Source organism: Cryptomeria japonica, chromosome 4, assembly GCF_030272615.1.
Source record: "Cryptomeria japonica chromosome 4, Sugi_1.0, whole genome shotgun sequence".
Taxonomy (NCBI): Eukaryota; Viridiplantae; Streptophyta; class Pinopsida; order Cupressales; family Cupressaceae; genus Cryptomeria; species Cryptomeria japonica.
Window position 1 is genome coordinate 685,035,696 of NC_081408.1, and position 20,628 is coordinate 685,056,323.

At 36.9% G+C, this 20,628-nt stretch overlaps 1 protein-coding gene across 1 annotated transcript; it reads left to right on the forward strand.

Moving 5' to 3' along the window:
- The first annotated feature begins 211 nt into the window (after window positions 1-211).
- LOC131875324 (glycine-rich RNA-binding protein 2-like) lies at window positions 212-952 on the forward strand. The gene is made up of 2 exons (XM_059219411.1): window positions 212-330; window positions 709-952. Exons 1-2 carry the CDS (start codon window positions 212-214, stop codon window positions 950-952), a joined length of 363 nt encoding a protein of 120 aa, XP_059075394.1.
- Window positions 953-20,628: the final 19,676 nt, after the last annotated feature.

Genomic DNA, 20,628 nt, shown 5'->3' on the forward strand with positions numbered 1-20,628 from the left:
TTTTTGTTGGATTCATTGGAGGTTTCCTTTGTCCTGATCATAGGTCAAAGGGATTATTTGTTGGATGGGGTCATCTCCTTGAGAAAATGGTGACACAGGGGACCCGATTTGCATGGGGGTCATGCATGTTGGCACACTTGTATCATGACCCGCATCGAGTTGTGTACCAGAGATCGGTTGCATTATCAGCAGGGGTGACCGTTCTTTAGATATGGGCCTGGGAGCACCTGCCTATCACACGACATTGGCTGACAAAGATAGACCTGTAGGCAGGCCTTATGCTGACGGGTATCCAGGCATCATTGTCCAGCGAAAGCTGGGCAAATTGGAGTATGTGTGACGGACACTGGATGATCTAGATACTGTGATATGGAGACCATACAGAAATTGCGAGATCTAGCTTGAGGATGCATTGGAGATGTCGTATGTATTTGTGACGCGATACCTGATTGGATCGACACCCTATGTTATCGAGCGATTCCTTTGTATGAGGGTGTTGAGATAGTATGGCAGGATACAGAGGATACCACAGGGTACAACTCATTATGCTCGCAGGAGACTGGATGTGGCGACGTGGGGGCCCTCTATTTCATATGACCAGGCATGTGCAGAGTATCGATCATTGGGGCCACTGGATTGGGATTATCTTCCAGGTATGATAGATAGCGGGATGACAAATGAGTACGCCATATATTGTATTGTACATAGGTTTCTGAATTTGACATGTCTAGATGAGCCTGAGCCAGTTCTAGATGAGAACGATGAGAGGCTACGATGTAGAGCTCCTAAACGATCAAGGGATGGTGGGGGGAGAGGAGGTGGGGGCAGAGATGATGGCGGAGACGGAGGGGATGAAAGAGATGGATATGGAGGAGATGCAGGAGATCATGGTGTTAGAGTTAATGATGGAGGAGATGATGATGGGGGAGATGATGCTAGGGGAGATGGCTGAGCAGTGGCAGTGGTAGGCACACCGGGAGCCAATAGTTCTAGATCGGCTAGAGATGTATATATGGATTGGATGACCCAGGTGGTCAGACGGAGGAGATCAAGTCTAGTGGATCAAGGGCATCAGGTCCCAGAGCAAGAGGTTCCCCAGGTTGAGTAGGTACCTACGGGATTATCACAGGTTGAGCAGCCACAGGCAGAGGCACCTCGACGGATCCTCATTAGGATGTCGTCTCATCAACAACATGCTCATTTTAGGGACTTACATGGTCAGGTTCAGCAACTAGAGAGTCGACTAGTAGAGAGGGACGCTTAGATGGCCCAGCTAGAGGTCCGGATGGCTTCTCTCATAATCGAGAGAGATGCAGCTAGGGATAGGTGTCAGCAGGCTGAGGCGCAAGTACAGATGTCAGGAGAGTCTAGATTAGGAAATGCTTCCCTGAAGATGATGTGCCAGGTAGTTCGAGAGGTTGAGTATTAAAAGACCTTATACTATACTATTGTTCCTGTTGATCAGAGGACTCCAGGATTTTCACATCTGAGCAGGAGATCAGGACAGAGCCAGTTTGAGAGTCGAGGAGTGATAGGGCCACTTCAGAGAGATCCCCCAGGTGGGGACCCAGGTACAGGGGTATCAGATGGTGCTACTAGACTTGCCGCATCAGGATAGAGTTTCGCTCTACGTCCTAGTGGTCACACTGATATGGAACATTGATCCATTCATGTACACACTTTTTGTGATGAGATATTGATGATTCCCGTGATGTATATTTGTGATGTATCTCATATATTTTCTGATATCATTGTACCTTGGACATTGATCTTTTTGATGATCCTATTCACTCTACATGACCTATGAGATAATGGATGCATTCTATTTTATATATGATTATGTTGTGCAGTTATTTTCATGATGTATGCTTTATTTTCTATATGTTTATGTATTCTAGATGATGGATGCATACTTCTTATATGATGATGCAATATTTACATGATGTTATGCAAATGTGAATATGTATGGTGATGCTTATAAGTACTATGTGATGTATGTGCAATGCAATGCTTTCTATGTTTATAATATTTTAATGATTTTCTCATGCATGTTAATATGAGATGAATGCAATGCAATGCAATGATGTTACCTTATATGATTTGAGATAAAATGGATGTAATGCAATAATCTAACTAAATGAATGAATGATTGGATTCTTTATATGAATGATGTCTTAGTATGCATTGGTTAAATGAGATGAACTAACTTATCATGTAGGATGAAATGAATTGATTATTTATGTTATTGTCCAATCTACTCAATCACGTAATAAGAGAGATAACACCATGTTGAATTCTTTGGCCTTGGAAAAGATGAGTGTTGTGATCCCATGCAAAATGAAATTCAAATCTACTTTAAAAATGCAAATGCAAAATGAAATGCAATGCGGTGATCGGACCGGTCATGTGGTCATTGCTTTGTTTCATCATTGAGCCTTTAAATTGTGGGAAGTGAGTGCAAACATCAATGGTATAATTGAACCATGATGACCCGAGTACTACTTTCCTGGGCTTTGATATTGCAAGTTAGCACAAGCATCGAGATATAATTGAACCAAGATGACCTGAGTGTTGCTTGCGTAAAATAGACAGTATTAACCATTTCTATATGCAAGCCTGAAATGTCTTCCATGATACTCTGATGATCATGTCCTAAGATAACTTTGCACATATGAACGATTAATTTACAGACAGTAGACAAAAAAATATCATGTTCCTTCCTTGTTCCTCTAGTCAAAGACATCTTGGAGTCACTCAGAAATCATGATAGCGAAAATCAAGATAAAATAGTTGAACCATTATTGCCAAGGTGTTAAAATCATGAGTCAAGATATATCATCCATTGATATGTGTTTATCATATTTAAACTGATATGTGATAGTTGATGGTTGGCAATGTGATCTTATGTTCAACATTGGATGTGTCTCAGTTTTTTGCTTGACAAGTGTTGCCTAACGATTGTTCTACCTATTTGATTAAGCTCAAAACAATGAAAAATTTTGCCCCCAGCTAGGTTCAGCATTTTGCCCCCAGTCTAGAAACAAACCTTTTTTATGATATATATAATGATCCAAACCCTAATGAGAAATCACCTGCGATGTCTGCGTATGTACAAAGGCTTTTATGATGGATATGATCAGTGCTGACAGAAATTAATGCAAGTGGAAGGATGCATGAACCAATAGATGGAAGAGCTAGCTGACAGATAGCGCCTGTTTGCCAGGTTCTCACCATCTATTTTTATTGCACTTTTTCTCATATTTGATTTTTTATTTATTTTTATTGTTTTTCACTATTTTTGTATTTTTTGTTTTTTCACTATTTTTGGATTTTCTACTTTTTCACTGTTTTTGGATTTTCTGCCTTTTCACTGTTTTTGGATTTTCTGCTTTTTCACTGTTTTTGGATTTTCTATTTTTCACTGTTTTTGGAGTTTCTACTTTTTCACTGTTTTTGGATTTTATGCTTTTTTAGACATAAAACTTCTTCAGATGCATGCTATTGATGGGTTCCTCAAGTTGATCCTCGTCCTTTGTTGATAGCTGATATGCTCCTGACCCAAATATTATTGTGACCATAAACGGACCTAACAAGTTTGGTTCAAACTTTCCTTTCTTTTCTCGATCTGACTGGTTTCGTGGATTTTCCTTTAGTACTAGTTCTCCAACTTGAAAGACTCGTGGTTTGACCTTGTGATTATAAATTTGGCACATTCTTTGTTGATATACCTTCAAATGATCAAAGGCATTTTGTCTTCGTTCATGGATCAATTCTAACTCTTGCAATCTGGATACTTGTTGTTCTTCATCTGGGATAAAACCTTTTAATGATACTCGTAGAGAAGGTATCTATATTTCTATTGGCAGTATTGCTTCTGATCCATAAACAAGAGAGAAAGGTGTGGCATCTGTGTGTGTATGGATACTAGTACGGTAGGCCCATAGAGCAGGGGTCAATTGAATATGTCAATCTCTGCCAGCATCATTCACTATCTTTTTGAGGATTTTCAAAATAGTTTTGTTTTAAGCTTCTGCTTGTCCATTCCTTTGTGGATAGTAGGGTGTGGAAAATCTGTCTTGGATCTTGAATTTCTCACATAGCTCTTAGACATCCTGATTCTTGAACAGTCGCCCATTATCAGTGATAATGGTCATGGGTATTCCATAGTGAAAAATGATGTAGTTCAAGATAAATGCAGCAATTTGTTTTCCTGTGATATTGATGAGAGGTACTGCCTCAATCCATTTTGTGAAATATTTTGTAGCTACAAGGATGAATTTGTGACCATTGGATGAAGAAGGATTTATCTTTCCTACTAGATCAAGACCCCATTGGCAAAAAGGCCAAGATGTTGCCAAAGCATGAATTTCTTGTGCTGGTACATGAATCAAATTCCCATGGATCTGACATTGTTTGCATGTTTTAGCTATCTGAAAAGAATCTCGTTCCATAGTTGGCCAATAATAACCCGAGCGCATGAGTTTTTTCGAAAGGGTAAGACCACTTGAATGAGTGCCACAAATGTCGTTATGGACCTCATTTAAGGCCTTCTCATATTTGTCTTATTCGATACATCTTAAAAGAGTACCATCCAGACCTCGTTTAAACAAGGTATCCATGACAAGAGTATAATGGGAGGATTGGCGAGTAAAGTTTCTCTTTTGATTTTTTGACAAATCAGGAGGGAGGGTATTATCTTTCAGGTATATATAAGTTTGGCCATTGTGGGAGGAATCATGCCCAACAAGGTGAAAGATAGTTTGGGAATCAAGACAATTATGAGCAGGGTAAAACAACTCTTCCACTAGGAATTCATAACGCTCTTGATTTTCCTATGTTTGAAGTAGAGAAGCAAGTGTTGCCATGGCATTTGTTGCTTTGTTGTCATTTCTTGGAATTTTCTCAAAAGTTATTTCTACAAAATACTTCTTGAAATCATCTACCATCTATTTGTAAGGCATGAGTTTGTCATCCTTTGCTTGGTAATCGTCATTAATTTGATTGATGACGAGCTGAGAGTCTCCAAAGACTTGGAGTTGTGTAATGTTCCATTCTATAGCCATTTTGATACCTGTATCCAAAGCTTCATATTCTGTTGTGTTGTTGGTGCATGGAAAGCTTAATTTGTATGCTTTCGAAATTGTATGACCTTGTGGTGTGATGAATAGAATACCTGCTCCTAATCCATGGTGTGTATATAAACCATCAAAATATAATTGCCATGTTTTTGTGGTGCCCGTTAGGATATCAGCATCAGAAAACTTAATGTGTAAAGGACGATCATCTTGAAGCGGTGCCTCGACTAGTTGGTTTGCAATGACTTGCCCCTTGATAGTTTTTATGTCTACATACTCAATATCAAACTCACTCAGGATCATGATCCATTTTGCTAATCATCCTGTAAATGTTGCCTTGCTGAGCAAATACTTCAATGGATCGATTTTAGCTATCAACTTGATGGAGTGAGATAGTAGATAGTGTCGTAATTTTTTAGAAGCAAAAACTGCCACCAAGCATGCTTTTTCTATTGGGGAATAGGTGAGCTTGTATCCCACTAGTGTTCTACTGATGTAGTAGATGGCTCATTCTTTTCCTTCATTATCTTGTTGTGTGAGCAGAAGTTCTAATGATACTTCGATGGTCGATACATAGAGTAACAACGACTTTCCTAGAATTGGTGACATTAGGACGGGTGGTTCCACAAGATAGGCCTTGATCTTGTTGAATGCGTCCTCACATTGATGGTCCCATTTGAAATGAACATTTTTGTGCAATAGATGAGTAAATGGTTGAGATTTATCTTCTAGTTGAGAAACAAATCTTCTAATTGACTGGAGTCTTCCTTGGAGTGATCTGAGTTTACTGATATTCTTGACAGATGCCATTTCTATGATTGTGTTGACCTTAGCTAGATCTACTTCGATACCTCTAGCTGAAACAATGTATCCCAATAGCTTGCCTCAAGTGACACCAAAGGCACTTTTCTTAGGATTTAGTCGTAGCTTGTACTGTTCTAACCAATCAAAGATCTTTTTCCAGTATCCCTATATGTTCTTCTCTATTGTATAATTTTGCCAAGATGTCATCGACATAGTCTTCCATGAATGTATGCATCATGTCATGGAATATCATTTTCATAGCTCTCTGATATGTGGCACCTGCGTTCTTTAGTCCAAAAGGCATGACGTTCCAATAGAAAGTACCTCACAGACATGTGAAAGCTATCTTTTCTTGATCTTCAGGTGCTATTTTAATCTGATTGTATCTAGAGAAACCATCCATTAGAGAAAACATGGAGTGTCCAACTGTTAAATCTACAATGATGTCAATGTTAGGCAAAGGAAAGTCGTCCTTTGGACATGCATTATTAAGATCTTTGAATTTTGTGCATACTCTGATACTTTTGTCTGGTTTGGAAACAGGAACAATGTTTGATACCCGTTGAGGATATGCTACAGGTCTGATGAATCCTACATCCAGTAATTTCTTTAGTTCTGCTTTGACCAGGAGAGCGATATGTGGATGCATCTTCCTTAATTTCTGTTTAACTGGTTTGGCTCCTGGACTGACATTTAAGTGATGCATAATAAGCTCTAGATCCAATCCTGGCATGTCTGCATATGACCAGACAAAATTGATTTGTCGTCGTTTGAAGAATTCCATATATTGTTGCATTTCTTGTTCTGACAGAGAAGTTGTTGGATGTAGGATCTTTGGTTGCTCTGTTGTCCCAATGTTAACTGCCTCTATTGGTTTGATCAAAATTGATGACCTTTCTTGATAGTACTCAGGTAAAGTGTCGAATCTCCCATCTTCTAGCGCCTTGAGGAGGTTTTCACCGTTAGATGTGTCCTTTCTTTTTACTTTTTCCTGATCTAATGTTGCCAAGAAATGGTTTTCAGCATTAGACCTGATATTGTTTTCTTTATTTTCTTTTTTGCGACTAAGAGATTTGGCACCCACTTGACTGGAAGATGCATTGTTGAAGTTCTTGGTGAAATTTGTTGCGGGTTCGATTGCATTAAGATATACGGATATGACATGGTCATTCAAAAAGGTATCAATGGAAATATGTCTTTCATTTTACCAATCAATAAGTTTGGGGTGGACTAGAGGTAAGGGGTCCTCAGGTTGAGATGTTTCGAGGGTATCAAGGGTCATGATAGATATGTCAAAGTTTTCAATATGTACGTCAATGTCTAGAACGGTACTCTCATCAGAATGACCTTGCACAAGGAGCTCCTGATTGTCCTCAATTAAGTCCAAGTCAGTCGAATGTGATTCTAATTCAAGTGGGCTAGTTCCTAACGTTTTCCCTACATATGTGTAAATTGCATCGACTCCTACATCTTCTTCAAAGAAATTTTCTCCAGTTGATTCTTCAGAATGATAGGAATCCCATTCCCATTCATTAGAATCTGTCTCACTTGCAGCTTGTAATCTACAAATTTGTTCATATAGCGTTTGATTTGTTTCTTCTATTTTTCTTGCTATATCTTTTCTTCTTTCATATTCAACTTCTTTTGGACTGAGATTGAGTTATGTCGACCTTGCTATGAGCTCTCCTTGATTAGTACTAGGTTCGTGCTTGTTTTGATTGAGATTTAAGGTTGATTGGGAGGTACCATTAGTTTGTTTTTCCTGTTGATTTGAGGCTTTCTTATTTTGCCATTTCATGTTTGCTTGTGCTTGTTTCTTGGCAGATGCTTCTTCCCTTTCAATTGCAAGTTGTTCTTGTTTGTTTTCATATTCTTCTTGTTGCTGGCTAAATGATGTGTCTTCTGGTAGAGTAACTTGTCCATACCCTAAGCCTCCTTTGTCTGTAGCCTACTGAGTATGAGGTTGGATAGGTTCTGAGATACTTTCTTTTATTTTTCCTATAGGACCTCTTCCAGTGTATCCCATTTTTTGAAGAATGTTAAATCCTTTTCCATACTTTTCAGTGGGTATTCTGACATTGTTGATCTTTTGCTGGACTTCTTCATCCTTGTATAGCCACTGTAGCACATCTTTGTCTTTTGTTTTCTCTGATAAGGTCCTAGCACTAACAAATGTTCCGTCAAATATTGGAAGATGTTTCACAATTGGTTGGTGTTTAGAGTTTGATGGTTTTCCATAGGATTTAGGAGAAAGTGGTAATTGGGATAGTGAGTATTCTTCATTCCCTTGATCTCTTAGCTGCATTTGTTTTTCCATACTTGACAAAATTGAGGCAAATGATTTTTCTTTGGTTTGTGCACGTTTGAAGATGATGCCTCCCTATTATGAGGAACAATGACTTCTTGAGCTGGTTTGAGATTACTACAATACTTAAATGGATTTGAAACTGTTGATATCGAGATTTCTTGCCCATTGTAGGGAAATTTTAGGCACTGATGATATGTTGATGGAACAACTTGTATGTCATGTATCCAGGGTCTTCCCAAGAGTATGTTGTATGATAAGTCCAAGTCCAAAACTTGGCATGTTGTGTCTTTATGCAAAGGTCCCACTCTGATGGGTAATATCATAATTCCTTTAAAGGAATGTTGTTCTTCATCATATGTTTTGATGGTGATCTTTTTCCGAGGATCAACTGCATCTTCTGAATAACCTAGAGCACGAACAAGACTCAATGAGCAAATGTTTAAGCCAGCTCCACCATCTATTAGGACACGTTTAACGTGCGTCTTGTGAATGAGGACTTCAATATGCAAGGGAGCATTATGGGGATGTTGCAAGGACATGTCGTCTTCTTCGGTAAATGATAAGCAGTGAGGGGTTGTGAGGTGTTCTACCATGGTTTGGAATTGATCTATATCAAGATCTTTGGACACTGTTGTATCGACTAATGCTCTTTCTAGAATTTCTTTGTGTGTAGGTGAAAGGTTTAAAAGTTCTAAGATGGATATTTGTGTGGGGGTCTTCTATAGTTGATCCACTAGACTGTACTATTTTGTAGTGGATGACATGTTAGTTGTAGGACCCGGCAAAACAATTGTGTCTTTGCTTCGTGTGATAGCATGACCGGGTTCTTGATGTTGTTTCTCTTTAACCACGATCACATTTACCACATTGTCATATGTATGAGCATAGTTCACCTTTGATTTACCTTTACCATTATGCTCTATTGATGATTCACCCTTTTCATAGTTAGGAAGCAGAGTTTTGAAAGTTGTGTGAGATTCGTTTGTTGTATGTCCATCCACAGTTATCACTCCATTATCAATAAAATCTTGGATGACATGTTTTAATCGTTGGCAAGCATCTGTTTGGTGTCCTTTGTTTCGATGGAAATCACAATAATGGTTATCATTCCACCAAGCAGCTTTTACCTTGGGTTCAAAGTTTCTTTCTTCTGGCAAGGTAATTAACTTGTTTGCGAGAAGTGTTTTTAATGCTGACCCAAGTGGCTCACCAATGTTTGTAATTTTTTGTCGAAAGAAATTGTTGACAGTTGATTTTTGATGATTGTTGTTTTGTTGAGCCGTTGTTGAGTGATTGGATAAATTAAAAATTGGTTGCTTTGGTTTTACATTGTTGTTATCCACTATCCCATCGTTGACAACATATTGATCTCTATTCCAAAATTTTGGCTTATCATTGTTATTGTTGTTATTGTTATTAGGAGGATGAACTCCTTCTTTGTATAGCTTCAACTCACCTTTCTTTACCATAACTTCTTCCATTATAATTCCATTATCAATCATTTTTTCAAAATTTTGATGACATTGCATTTTCAGATTATAACTCATTTGATCATTTAGGTTGTCGATGAATATATCAATTTTCTTGTATTCTAGCACTGTACGAGGATATCGTGAAGCTAACCATCTCCATCTTTGTAGAAAGGTCATAAAAGGTTCTCCACTCTTTTGTCTAGTATTACATAGGTCAAGCATTGTGACTTCATGCTGAATGTTGTAAGAGTATTGTGAAACAAGCTTATCCACCAATTCTATGAATGATCTAGTTCCAGGTGGAAGTTTGGAGAACCATTCCATAGCTAGTCCACTTAAGCTTTTTGGAAATAATCTCATCAAGTAGGTATCCTCATGTGTAAACTCCATACTCATTGTGCAAAATTCTCATATATGATCTTGGGGATCAGTGCGTCCATCATATTTTTTGTATCTAGGAGTTTCACAACCTGTAGGAAATGGTATCATGTTTAAATTTTTGTCGAATGGGTAAGGACAAATTTCTTAAAGTGAGTATCTTCTAACATTTCCTCTTTGTATATCTTGAATTTGTGTTTGCAGTGTTTGTATTTGTTGTGTAAGAGTTGTGATAGGATTATCAACATGATTTGTCCTTGCATAACCATGAGTGTGCGTTCTAGTATGATCTTGATCTCTTCTTGTGTCATCTCGACCCCTTCTTGTATCCTCATTATATTTGACATGGTTGAGAATTTTTGCATCATCCTTTTTGAGAATGGAAGTTTCCTCATTAGTTCTTGTATTATCAAGAATTGATGTGTTGTTAATTTTGAGACCAAATATATCCTCATGTCATTCATTATCAGGGGAAGAGTCACTTCTCTTTTGTGCTAATTTGCTCGCATCAAAATCTTGGGGGAGTGTAGCACCAGATTTAGCTAGCATTAGGAAGTATTTTTCTTTTTCTCCCTCCAATATTTTCGCCATAAATTTATCGAATTTAGGACCTTGTTTGGTTTCTCATAGATGTTGTTCTGTTATTTCCCCTTCTTCTTGTATTTCGTTTTCGTGTTCCATGTTCCTATAATCTTCAGTTATTTCAAATGTTTCTATTTTTGTTTATGCAATCTTTCGTCTCTAAGCCCTGGTTAAAACAGGCATACACATGTGTTAGATATTGTGCAAGGATTCGATTGTCTAAAAGATGTTTTGATAAGTGATCAACTACCAATGTAGATATGATAGAGTGATATGACATAAAAAGATGATTCAAGTGTTTAAAAGTTTACAAGTTTTTCGATCTTCAGTTGTGGAGTGCAAATTTTGTGATTTTTGATGTGAGCAAGTTCAATAGGAATGATATATCCTATGATAAAGAACAAGGCTATTCTAATCAAGTGTTGTAGTTTCATGATAAAGGATGATAGATCTTGATGAGGAACTATATTTGAACGACCAGTTTATCAAAGAAAATGTGATGTTGCACTTTAAGGTGTTAGATTTTGAACTTGTTTGAGATGAATACTTGAGAACCTTTAGCGTGTCTAGTCTTGAATCTGTTTTGACAGAAGATAACCTGATTGAATGATCCAAGGAGATGACCTAGTCTCTATGTTTGGTTGTCTGAGAAATGGGTTGTTTTTGTTTTCTGGTTTTGGTAGAGTTTACTAGAAACGCTGACAAAATGACCAAGAACGTTACTATACTAACCAGAAACGCTAACAAACTGACTAGAAACACTGCTATACTAACCATAAACACTAAGAAATAGACTAGGAACACTGCTATACTGACCAGAAATGTTATTCTGCAATGCAGTGACTCTAAAGTTCAAAATAATGATGTGTATACTCATCAAATTGAGTGTTTGAACTTAGGAGATTGTAATTTTGACCCAACTTTGGGATTTTCAGACTCAGAGAACTAATATTTAGACCTAGCAAGTACAAACTAGGAGATCTAATGTTGAAACATGAGCAATTTGACATTCAACTCAAAAGAGGTGTTGATTAGACCAAGGGGGTTGGCATTTAGACCAAGAGAGCTACTGTTTAGACTGAGAACTATGTTGTTTAGACCAAGAACTTTATTGTTTAGACCAAGAGTGTTATTGTTTGATTTAGAAACTCTGTTGTTTGGACCAGGAACTCGGTTGTTTATGTTGGAATTACAGTAAGAAAGATTGTTGATATTCAATAAGGATATTGAGAGGGTTGTTGAAGATTATTGATATAACTGAAGAAGGATGATAACTATCTTTATAACATTACTTTGTCATTGATGTCAAGAAATTGATTATCTGATTCAGTATGATGTTGCCATATCTTGAGAAGATTGATTAGAAGAGAATTAAGATGTCGGTAAAAGACACAGAAAGAATGTGATGAATAAAGGGACGAATAAGTTATTCAATGGGAAACTATTACCAAGTTAGACAATGATGAGATCATGATGTTTAGATTGTTTTGATATCCTACATATGTTGTTGATTGTAAGGTTAATACTATACTATGCAACCGAGCAAGGAACCTAGTCGGTAAACCCTAAGGAACCCAGTCGGTAAACCCTAAGGTTATCGATATCGGTTAATAAAGGCAATATGTCTATTGAGTAAAGTTTAGTATTTACCAAGTTACAACTGAGTTATGACAGTGCGCATGGGATGGATAAAAGCATTATTTAATGAAGGACAATGATTAGCTAGAGATGTATAAATGATTGGTATCCCGTGAATGAATTTTGTTAAGGATCTATGGTGAAGGAAAATCGGCAGAAAGATCTACAACGCAGATTGAACCGCAATAACCTTGTGCAAGTTCCAAGATGAGAATGCAAGTCCCGAGGTAAGGTAAAACGTTTTCAGATCGGAAGGATACATTGAACCTAGTCAAGTTTGAAGATCTGATGGCTAAGATTGATCATGGGAAATGTGATCAAGGAGATTTAGCGGTTAGCAATTGTTTATAAATAAGGAATTGTTGATAAACAATGTATGCGGGCAAGTGTAAGCACAGGGATGCTACATAGTGATTACCGAGAATAGAAGCTTGAAGACCTATTTGAATAACAGAGTAGAAAGCCCAGCAGAGGGACAAGATAAGTCCTATGACTAAATTGTTTTGAGCAAACAAGAATCTGCTTTAGCATTTTAGATGTGAAGTTGTAGATAGATTTCATTACTATTATTTTGTAAGTGACAGAAAATCTCTTAACCGAGTGGACTTAACAGTCTTATATGTAAACCCTCTAGCAAGGTAACATTCTAAGTGAGTGTTTGAAATCCTTTAACAAGGTCACTTCTAACAGAGTGAAGATCCTAAAAAATCTGAGAGAAATCCTTTAACTGGGTCACATCTAGCAATGTGTTTGTAATCTTTAACAGGATTTGCTTTTAACCGAGCATACTCTAGAAGAGTATATTTCTTAGTGGGTCTGAAATCCCACAGTGGTTTTTCTCTATTTGGGTTTCCACGTTAAATCTAGTGTTATGAGTGTTGTTATGATTATGAGTTCTTAAGTTTGCATGTTTAACAGTTTTTGGTTGAATCTGTTGAATCTATGGAAGTTTAAGTTTGTATGATTCACCCCCCCCCCTCTCATCTTGTTAGCTATTGGCATTTGTACTTTACATCAAGTATCAGAACTAACAATTGGTATCAGAGCTTTGGACTTCAGAAGATAAATTTTAAAGGTACTTGAGGCAAAGATCCGAAGATGTATAAAAGGGATGCACCGAAGCTGAACAAGTCAAGTTTCTCCACATGGCAGAAAAGGATGAAGCTACATTTATCAGGAATTGGAGAATATGCAATATATTATCTGGAGAATGATTATATTGCACCGAGCACCAACCCTATGACCTTGGAAGAGATTAAGGCAAAGCAAGAACATATTCAAGCTATGATTGAAATAACATCAGCATTGACCGACTCAGAGTTTAATGATCTAGAAGGCTGCAATGATGCAAAAGCAATGTGGACTAAGCTCACATCTGTGTATGGAGGTGATGAACATGTTCAAAGAGCAAAAGTAGATAGTCTAAGAGGACAACTTGAATCCATGAGGATGAATGAAGGTGAGAACATAACCCAATATAGTACAAGACTAAAGGAGATTGTCAATCAAATTAAAGGAGCAAGTGGAACTATTGAAGAAAAGGATATAACAAGTAAGTTGTTGAGACCCCTTCTACAAGCTTATGCTATTCGAGTCTCAGCAATCAATGAATTGAGGTCTGTACCTAACATGCCAGTTTCTTTGGATGCTACTATTGGTAAGCTACATGCATTTGAATTAAGTAATTTTAATAACAGCGGGTCTTCGGTAAATAAAGTAGAATCTGCATTCAGTTCTTTTCATATTGGTGAATCTGATGATTACAATGATAGAATGAGTAAGTACTCTGAAGGAGATCACAGTGGAGCAAGTGAAAGATTTAGTATGAACATGGAAAAAATGCACAAACTGTATGAGGAAATCAAGAAGCAATAAGAATTTGAAGCATTATTATCCAGAAGGTTGCCGAGAGGAAAAGATAAGTATAAAGGAAAGCTACCTTTAAAATGTTTCAATTGTGATAAAATGGGACATATGGCTTCTAACTGCCCTAACAAAGAATCTAGTGAAAAGAGAGAATACCGAGATAATAGGCAAAAAGATAACCAATACAGAGGACACTGAGACTTCAGAAGGAGAGATAGAAAGACATGTCTAGTAGTTGATGAGAAATCCAACGATGAAAAATCTGATGAAACTGATACTGAGGAAGTTGTTTGTGTGGCTATTAAAGATGGATCTGATGAGGAAAGGTATGAAGAAAAAGCCCTAATATCTCACATAAATAATAATGATTCTTGGATCATAGACAGTGGATGCTCACATCATATGACAAGTGATAAACACAAGTTCGTTAAATTAGAAGACTATGATGGAGGCTATGTAAGATTTGATAATGATGCACCATGCCCAGTAAAAGGTAAAGGATCTATAACACTTCTTGACAATGCTAAATGTGATGATATATATTGGGTTGAAGGATTGAAATACAATTTGTTGAGTGTAGCACAACTAAACAATACAGGATACCGAATAGAATTTCAGAAAAAAAATTGTCAAAGTTCATGACAAGCATGGAAAGTTAGCTACTACCGGGACACAAACAAAAGGTAACACATTTCATCTTGACTCAACTCGGAACAAGTGTCTTTATGCAAAGATAGATGATACCTGGTTATGGCATAAAAGGTTTTGTCATGTAAATTTTGATAATCTAATCAAAATAAGTAAGAAGCACCGAGTAAGAGGACTATCGAGTCTTGAAAAAGAGAATGTTATGTGTCGAGGATGCCAGATGGGTAAGATGACAAGATCAAGCTTTACAAGTAAGTCCTACACTTCTAAAGGAATTTTAGATCTAGTACACACTGATCTTTGTGGTCCTATGAAAGTTCAAAGTTATTATGGTGATAAATATTTCATATTATTTATGAATGATTACTCAAGGATGATGTCAGTTATGTTTTTAAAAGAAAAATCAGAAGCTTTTCAAATGTTCAAATGGTACAAGGCAAGAGTTGAAAATGAAATAGGAAGACAACTGAAATGTCTTAGATCTGATAGAGGAGGAAAATTCACTTCTAACGAATTTAACTTATACTGCAATGGTCATGGTATAAAGAGGCAAGTATCTGCACCAAGAACACCTCAGCAAAATGGGATAGCCGAGAGAAGAAACAAATCAATTGTGAATTGTACCAAAACCTTGATGATAGAAAAGAGGGTACCTCAAACATTTTGGAGAGAAGCAATCAGCATTGCAGTTTACACCCTGAATCGAGTTCAACTGAAGAAAGGAACTATGAAGACACCATATGAGATCTGGTATGACAAGAAACCTAATGTAAGCTACTTTAAAATCTTTGGAAGTAGATGTTATGTTCACAAAGATGACAGAAATGGAAAGTTTGATCAGAAAAGTGAAGAAGGAACATTTCTTGGTTATTCTTCTAGAAGTAAAGCATTTAAATGTCTGATCAAATCATCTAACAAAATAGTGGAAAGTGCAAATGTGAAAATTGATGAATTTGCAGAAAGAAATGATGAAGGAAATTCCAAAGAACCAGAAGATTATGAAGAATTTGTTTATGTTCAACTGAGAAGTACTACCGAGAAAGCTACTGAAGAAAATGAAGATAATGTCCAGTTACCGAGTGATTAAGAAGATCATATAGAACCTACTGAGCCTATATTAGCCAAGTATGTCAGAAGACATCATGCATCAAGTCAGATTATAGGAGATAACGATGATCAAGTGATGACAAGGAACAAACTGAAACATAACACATGTCTGATTTCTGAATTTGAACCAAGAATAGTGAAAGAGGCATTTAACAGTGAAGATTGGGTAAATGCTATGACAGAAGAAATTGATCAAATCAAGAAGAATGACACATGGACACTAATCCCAAGACCAAAGGACAAAAATGTAATCGGTACCAAGTGGATTTTTAGAAACAAGCTAAATGAAAAAGGTGAGGTCATTCGCAACAAAGCAAGACTAGTTTGCAAAGGTTATGCTCAAGAAGAAGGAATAGATTATGGTGAAACTTTTGCACTAGTGGCTAGACTTGAGGGAGTAAGAACATTGTTGGCATATGCTGCTTTCAAAAATTTCAAGGTATATCAAATGGATGTTAAATCTGCATTTTTTAATGGTATACTAGAAGAAGAAGTTTACATTGAACAACCTGAAGGATTTGTTGAAAACAAGAGTAAAAATTAGGTATGCAAACTGAACAAAGTTTTATATGGTCTGAAACAAGCACCTAGAGCATGGTATGAAAGATTGCACTCTTATTTAATCAAGATTGGTTTTATAAGGACAAGTGAAAACAACAATATGTACATGAAGAAAGACGAGGACAATGGAATATTGATCTCAGCAATATTTGTTGATGACATTATATTTTGTGGAAATGACTCCTTATGCAAGAACTTTGGAAATGAAATGTGCAAAGAATTTGAGATGTCACTAATCGGTGAGATAAAGTATTTTATAGGTTTACATATATTGCAAATGAAAGATGAGATTTTCATTACTCAATCCAAGTACATAAAGGAAATCTTGAAGAAATTTGGAATGGAGGATTATAAACCAGTAAGTACTCCTATGGCTACTAATTGTAAATTATCAAAGAATGATGAATCTGCATCTATTGATGAGACACTTTACCAATCTATGATTGGAAAATTGCAATATGTTGTGCATAGTAGACCGGATATAGCACATGCAGTAGGTATTGTAGCAAGATTCTCTGCAGATCCTAAGGAAACTCATATGACAACAATCAAGAGAACTTTTGGATACCTGAGAGGCACTGAAGATTATGGCTTAGTATATGAAAAGAGGAATAATTTTGATTTAAAAGTTTATACTGATGCTAATTGGCCAGGCAACATAGATGACAGGAAAAGCACAAGTGGTGGAGCTTTCTTTTTGGGAGAAAGACTAGTGAGTTGGCTCGGCAAGAAACAAGGATGTATCTCATAGTTAAAAGCAGAAGCTGAATATGTTGTTGCAGCATTGAATTGTATCAATATAGCATGGATCAAACAACTGTTGGAAGGTATAAATGAGAAAGTTACCTAGCCAGTAACTATATTCTGTGATAATACTAGTGTTGTTAACATCTCAAATAATCCAGTAATGCACTCCAAGACAAAGCATATATCTATAAAGTATCATTATCTCAGAGAAGAAGTTCAAGAGAAGAAAGTTGTACTGGAATATATCAGTTCAAAGGAGCAATTAGCAAACATCTTCACCAAGCCGTTGCCAAGGGACACTTTTGAGTATCTCAGAAGCAAGTTGGGGGTCCTACCCCTATCTTCTACTCACTGACCGAGTTCGGTGAAAGCATCAATTCGATGAATCTACAGAATATTATGTGTGGATTGATATTGATTTACGCACTTAGGAGGTCACCTAAAGGTGTGCAAAAAAAATAAATAGAGACAAGTTGCTCTTACCGAGACTGAGATGTTACACAGCAAGGAAAATCACTTCACAGAGGAAGGAATCATGATTTAGTTATTTTACTTTTTGGCATTGTTGTCAAAGGGGGAGAAGACTAAATGGTTGACTGCATGATAAAGCCCTAAATGATGGAAATAACAGAAGACTAATGACAAGGGGAGTAGATTGCAAAATGGAGAAGACATCAGATCAAGGATAATAGGAGAAGTCTAACAGCAATCTGAATCCGAATCAATTTGAATATCTTGTTGGTTTTGCCGTCAATGCCAAAGGGGGAGATTGTTCACATTACGGTAAGAAAGATTGTTGATATTCAATAAAGATATTGAGAAGTTTGTTGAAGATTATTGATATAACTGAAGAAGGATGATAACTATCTTTATAACATTACTTTATCATTGATGTCAAGAAATTGATTATCTGATTCAGTATGATGTTGCCATATCTTGAAAAGATTGATTAGAAGAGAATTAAGATGTCGGTAAAAGACATAGAAAGAATGTGATGAATAAAGGGAGGAATAAGTTATTCAATGGGCAACTATTACCGAGTTAGACAATGATGAGATCGTGATGTTTAGATTGTTTTGATATCCTACATATGTTGTTGATTGTAAGGAGAATACTATACTATGCAACCGAGCAAGGAACCTAGTCAGTAAACCCTAAGGAACCCAGCCGGTAAACCCTAAGGTTATCGATATCGGTTAATGAAGGCAAAATGTCTACCAAGTAAAGTTTAGTATTTATCGAGTTACAACCGAGTTATGACAGTGCGCATGGGATGGATAAAAACATTATTTAATGAAGGACAATGATTAGCTGGAGATGTATAAATGATTGGTATGTCGTGAATGAAGTTTGTAAAGGATCTATGGCGAAGGAAAATCGGCAGAAAGATCTACAGTGCAAATTGAACCGCAATAACCTTGTGCAAGTTCCAAGATGGGAATGCAAGTCCCGAGGTAAGGTAAAACATTTTCAGATCGGAAGGATACATTGAACCTAGTCAAGTTTGAAGATCTGATGGCTAAGATTGATCATGGGAAATGTGATCAAGGAGATTTAGTGGTTAGCAATTATTTATAAATAAGGAATTGTTGATAAACAATGTATGTGGGCAAGTGTAAGCACAGGGATGCTACATAGTGATTGCCGAGCACAAAAGCTTGAAGACCTGTTTGAATAATAGAGTAGAAAGCCCAGAAGAGGGACAAGATAAGTCCTATGACTAAATTGTTTTGAGCAAATAAGAATCTGCTTTAGCATTTTAGATGTGAAGTTGCAGATAGATTTCATTACTGTTATTTTGTAAGTGACAGAAAATCTCTTAACTGAGTGGACTTAACAGTCTTATATGTAAACCCTCTAGCAAGGTAACATTCTAAGTGAGTGTTTGAAATCCTTTAACAAGGTCACTTCTAACAAAGTGAAGATCCTAACAGATCTGAGGGAAATCCCTTAACCGGGTCACATCTAGCAATGTGTTTGTAATCTTTAACGGGATTTGCTTTTAACCGAGCATACTCTAGAAGAGTATATTTCTTAGTGGGTCCGAAATCCCACAGTGGTTTTTCCCTATTTGGGTTTCCACGTTAAATCTAGTGTTATGAGTGTTGTTATGATTATGTGTTCTTAAGTTTGCATGTTTAACAGTTTTTGGTTAAGTTGCTGAAGTATATGTTACTGAGGTTGAATCTGTTGATTTTATGGAAGTTTAAGTTTGCATGATTCACCCCCCTCTCATCTTGTTAGCTATTGGCATCTGTACTTTACATCAAGTATCAGAACTAACAGTTTAGACCCAAAGAGCTGTTGTTTGGACCAGAAACTCTATTGTTTAGATCGGGGACTTTGTTGTTTCAAATTAAGATGTTGGAACTTAGACAATGGTTGTTTTGACTCCAAGAGTTGATGTGTAGATTGAGAAAATTGATGCTTATACCTAGGAAGTTCAACCTTGGAGAGTTAATGTTGAAATATGAGAAAGTTAACATTCATACCAAGAGCGCTAACATTTGGACCAAAAGGGCGACTGTTTGGATTGAAAGAGCTACTGTTTGGATTGAAAGTGCGACTGTTTGGACTGAAAGAGCTATTGTTTGGATTTAAAGTGCAACTGTTTGGACCAGCGGAGCTACTGTTTGGACTGAAAGTGCAATTGTTTGGACTGAAAGAGCTACTGTTTGGATTGAAAGTGCGATTGTTTGGACCAACAGAGCTACTGTTTGGACTGAAAGTGTGAGTGTTTTGACTGTAAGTGCGAGTGTTTGGACCGTAAGTGCGACTGTTTGGACTAAAAGAGCTAATCTGTTGTGAAACTTGTAAATTTGACAATTTGAAGTTTGAGTTTGCATTTTTTGTTGTATTTCAATGAATGATATCTTGACTTGACTTACAAACACAGAAATCAGATTGTATTTTTGTCCCAAAGGACACATAAAGTGTATGTTCAAGAAGCTTTAAAGAAAGCCCAAGTTTTCACGAGTTTTGAACAATTGAAACACATCATTCAGTCTATCCTAAGGAGATTGGCTTTATTATTAGTTCTTAGCCCACACTTAGTACCCTATCAACTTACACATCCTTCTCACCCCCTAAAGGGTGCCTGTGTTTTTGCCTTTGCGAGAGCTAGTGCTGTCCCATTATGAGCCTAGCAATAAGGTCTCAAAGGGGGATTTTGCACATACGCTCAAGAGGGACATATGGTGAGTATCTTAAGAAGAGATTCTCCCCCCTCCATGCACTAAAAATTTAATAATGTTCTGAGGTAAATCGGGTAGCTTCTAATTTTAATTGGAACTAGTAAGGGATTCGTTCAGCGCATCAAGGTATAAAATCAATTAAGAGGTCTCCCAACCTTGAAAACCAAGGTTTGATATACCTGAAGGTACGGAGGAGAGCTATTCCTGAGCACTGTCGTTGATTTGATTTTTATCAAATCATGTTTATT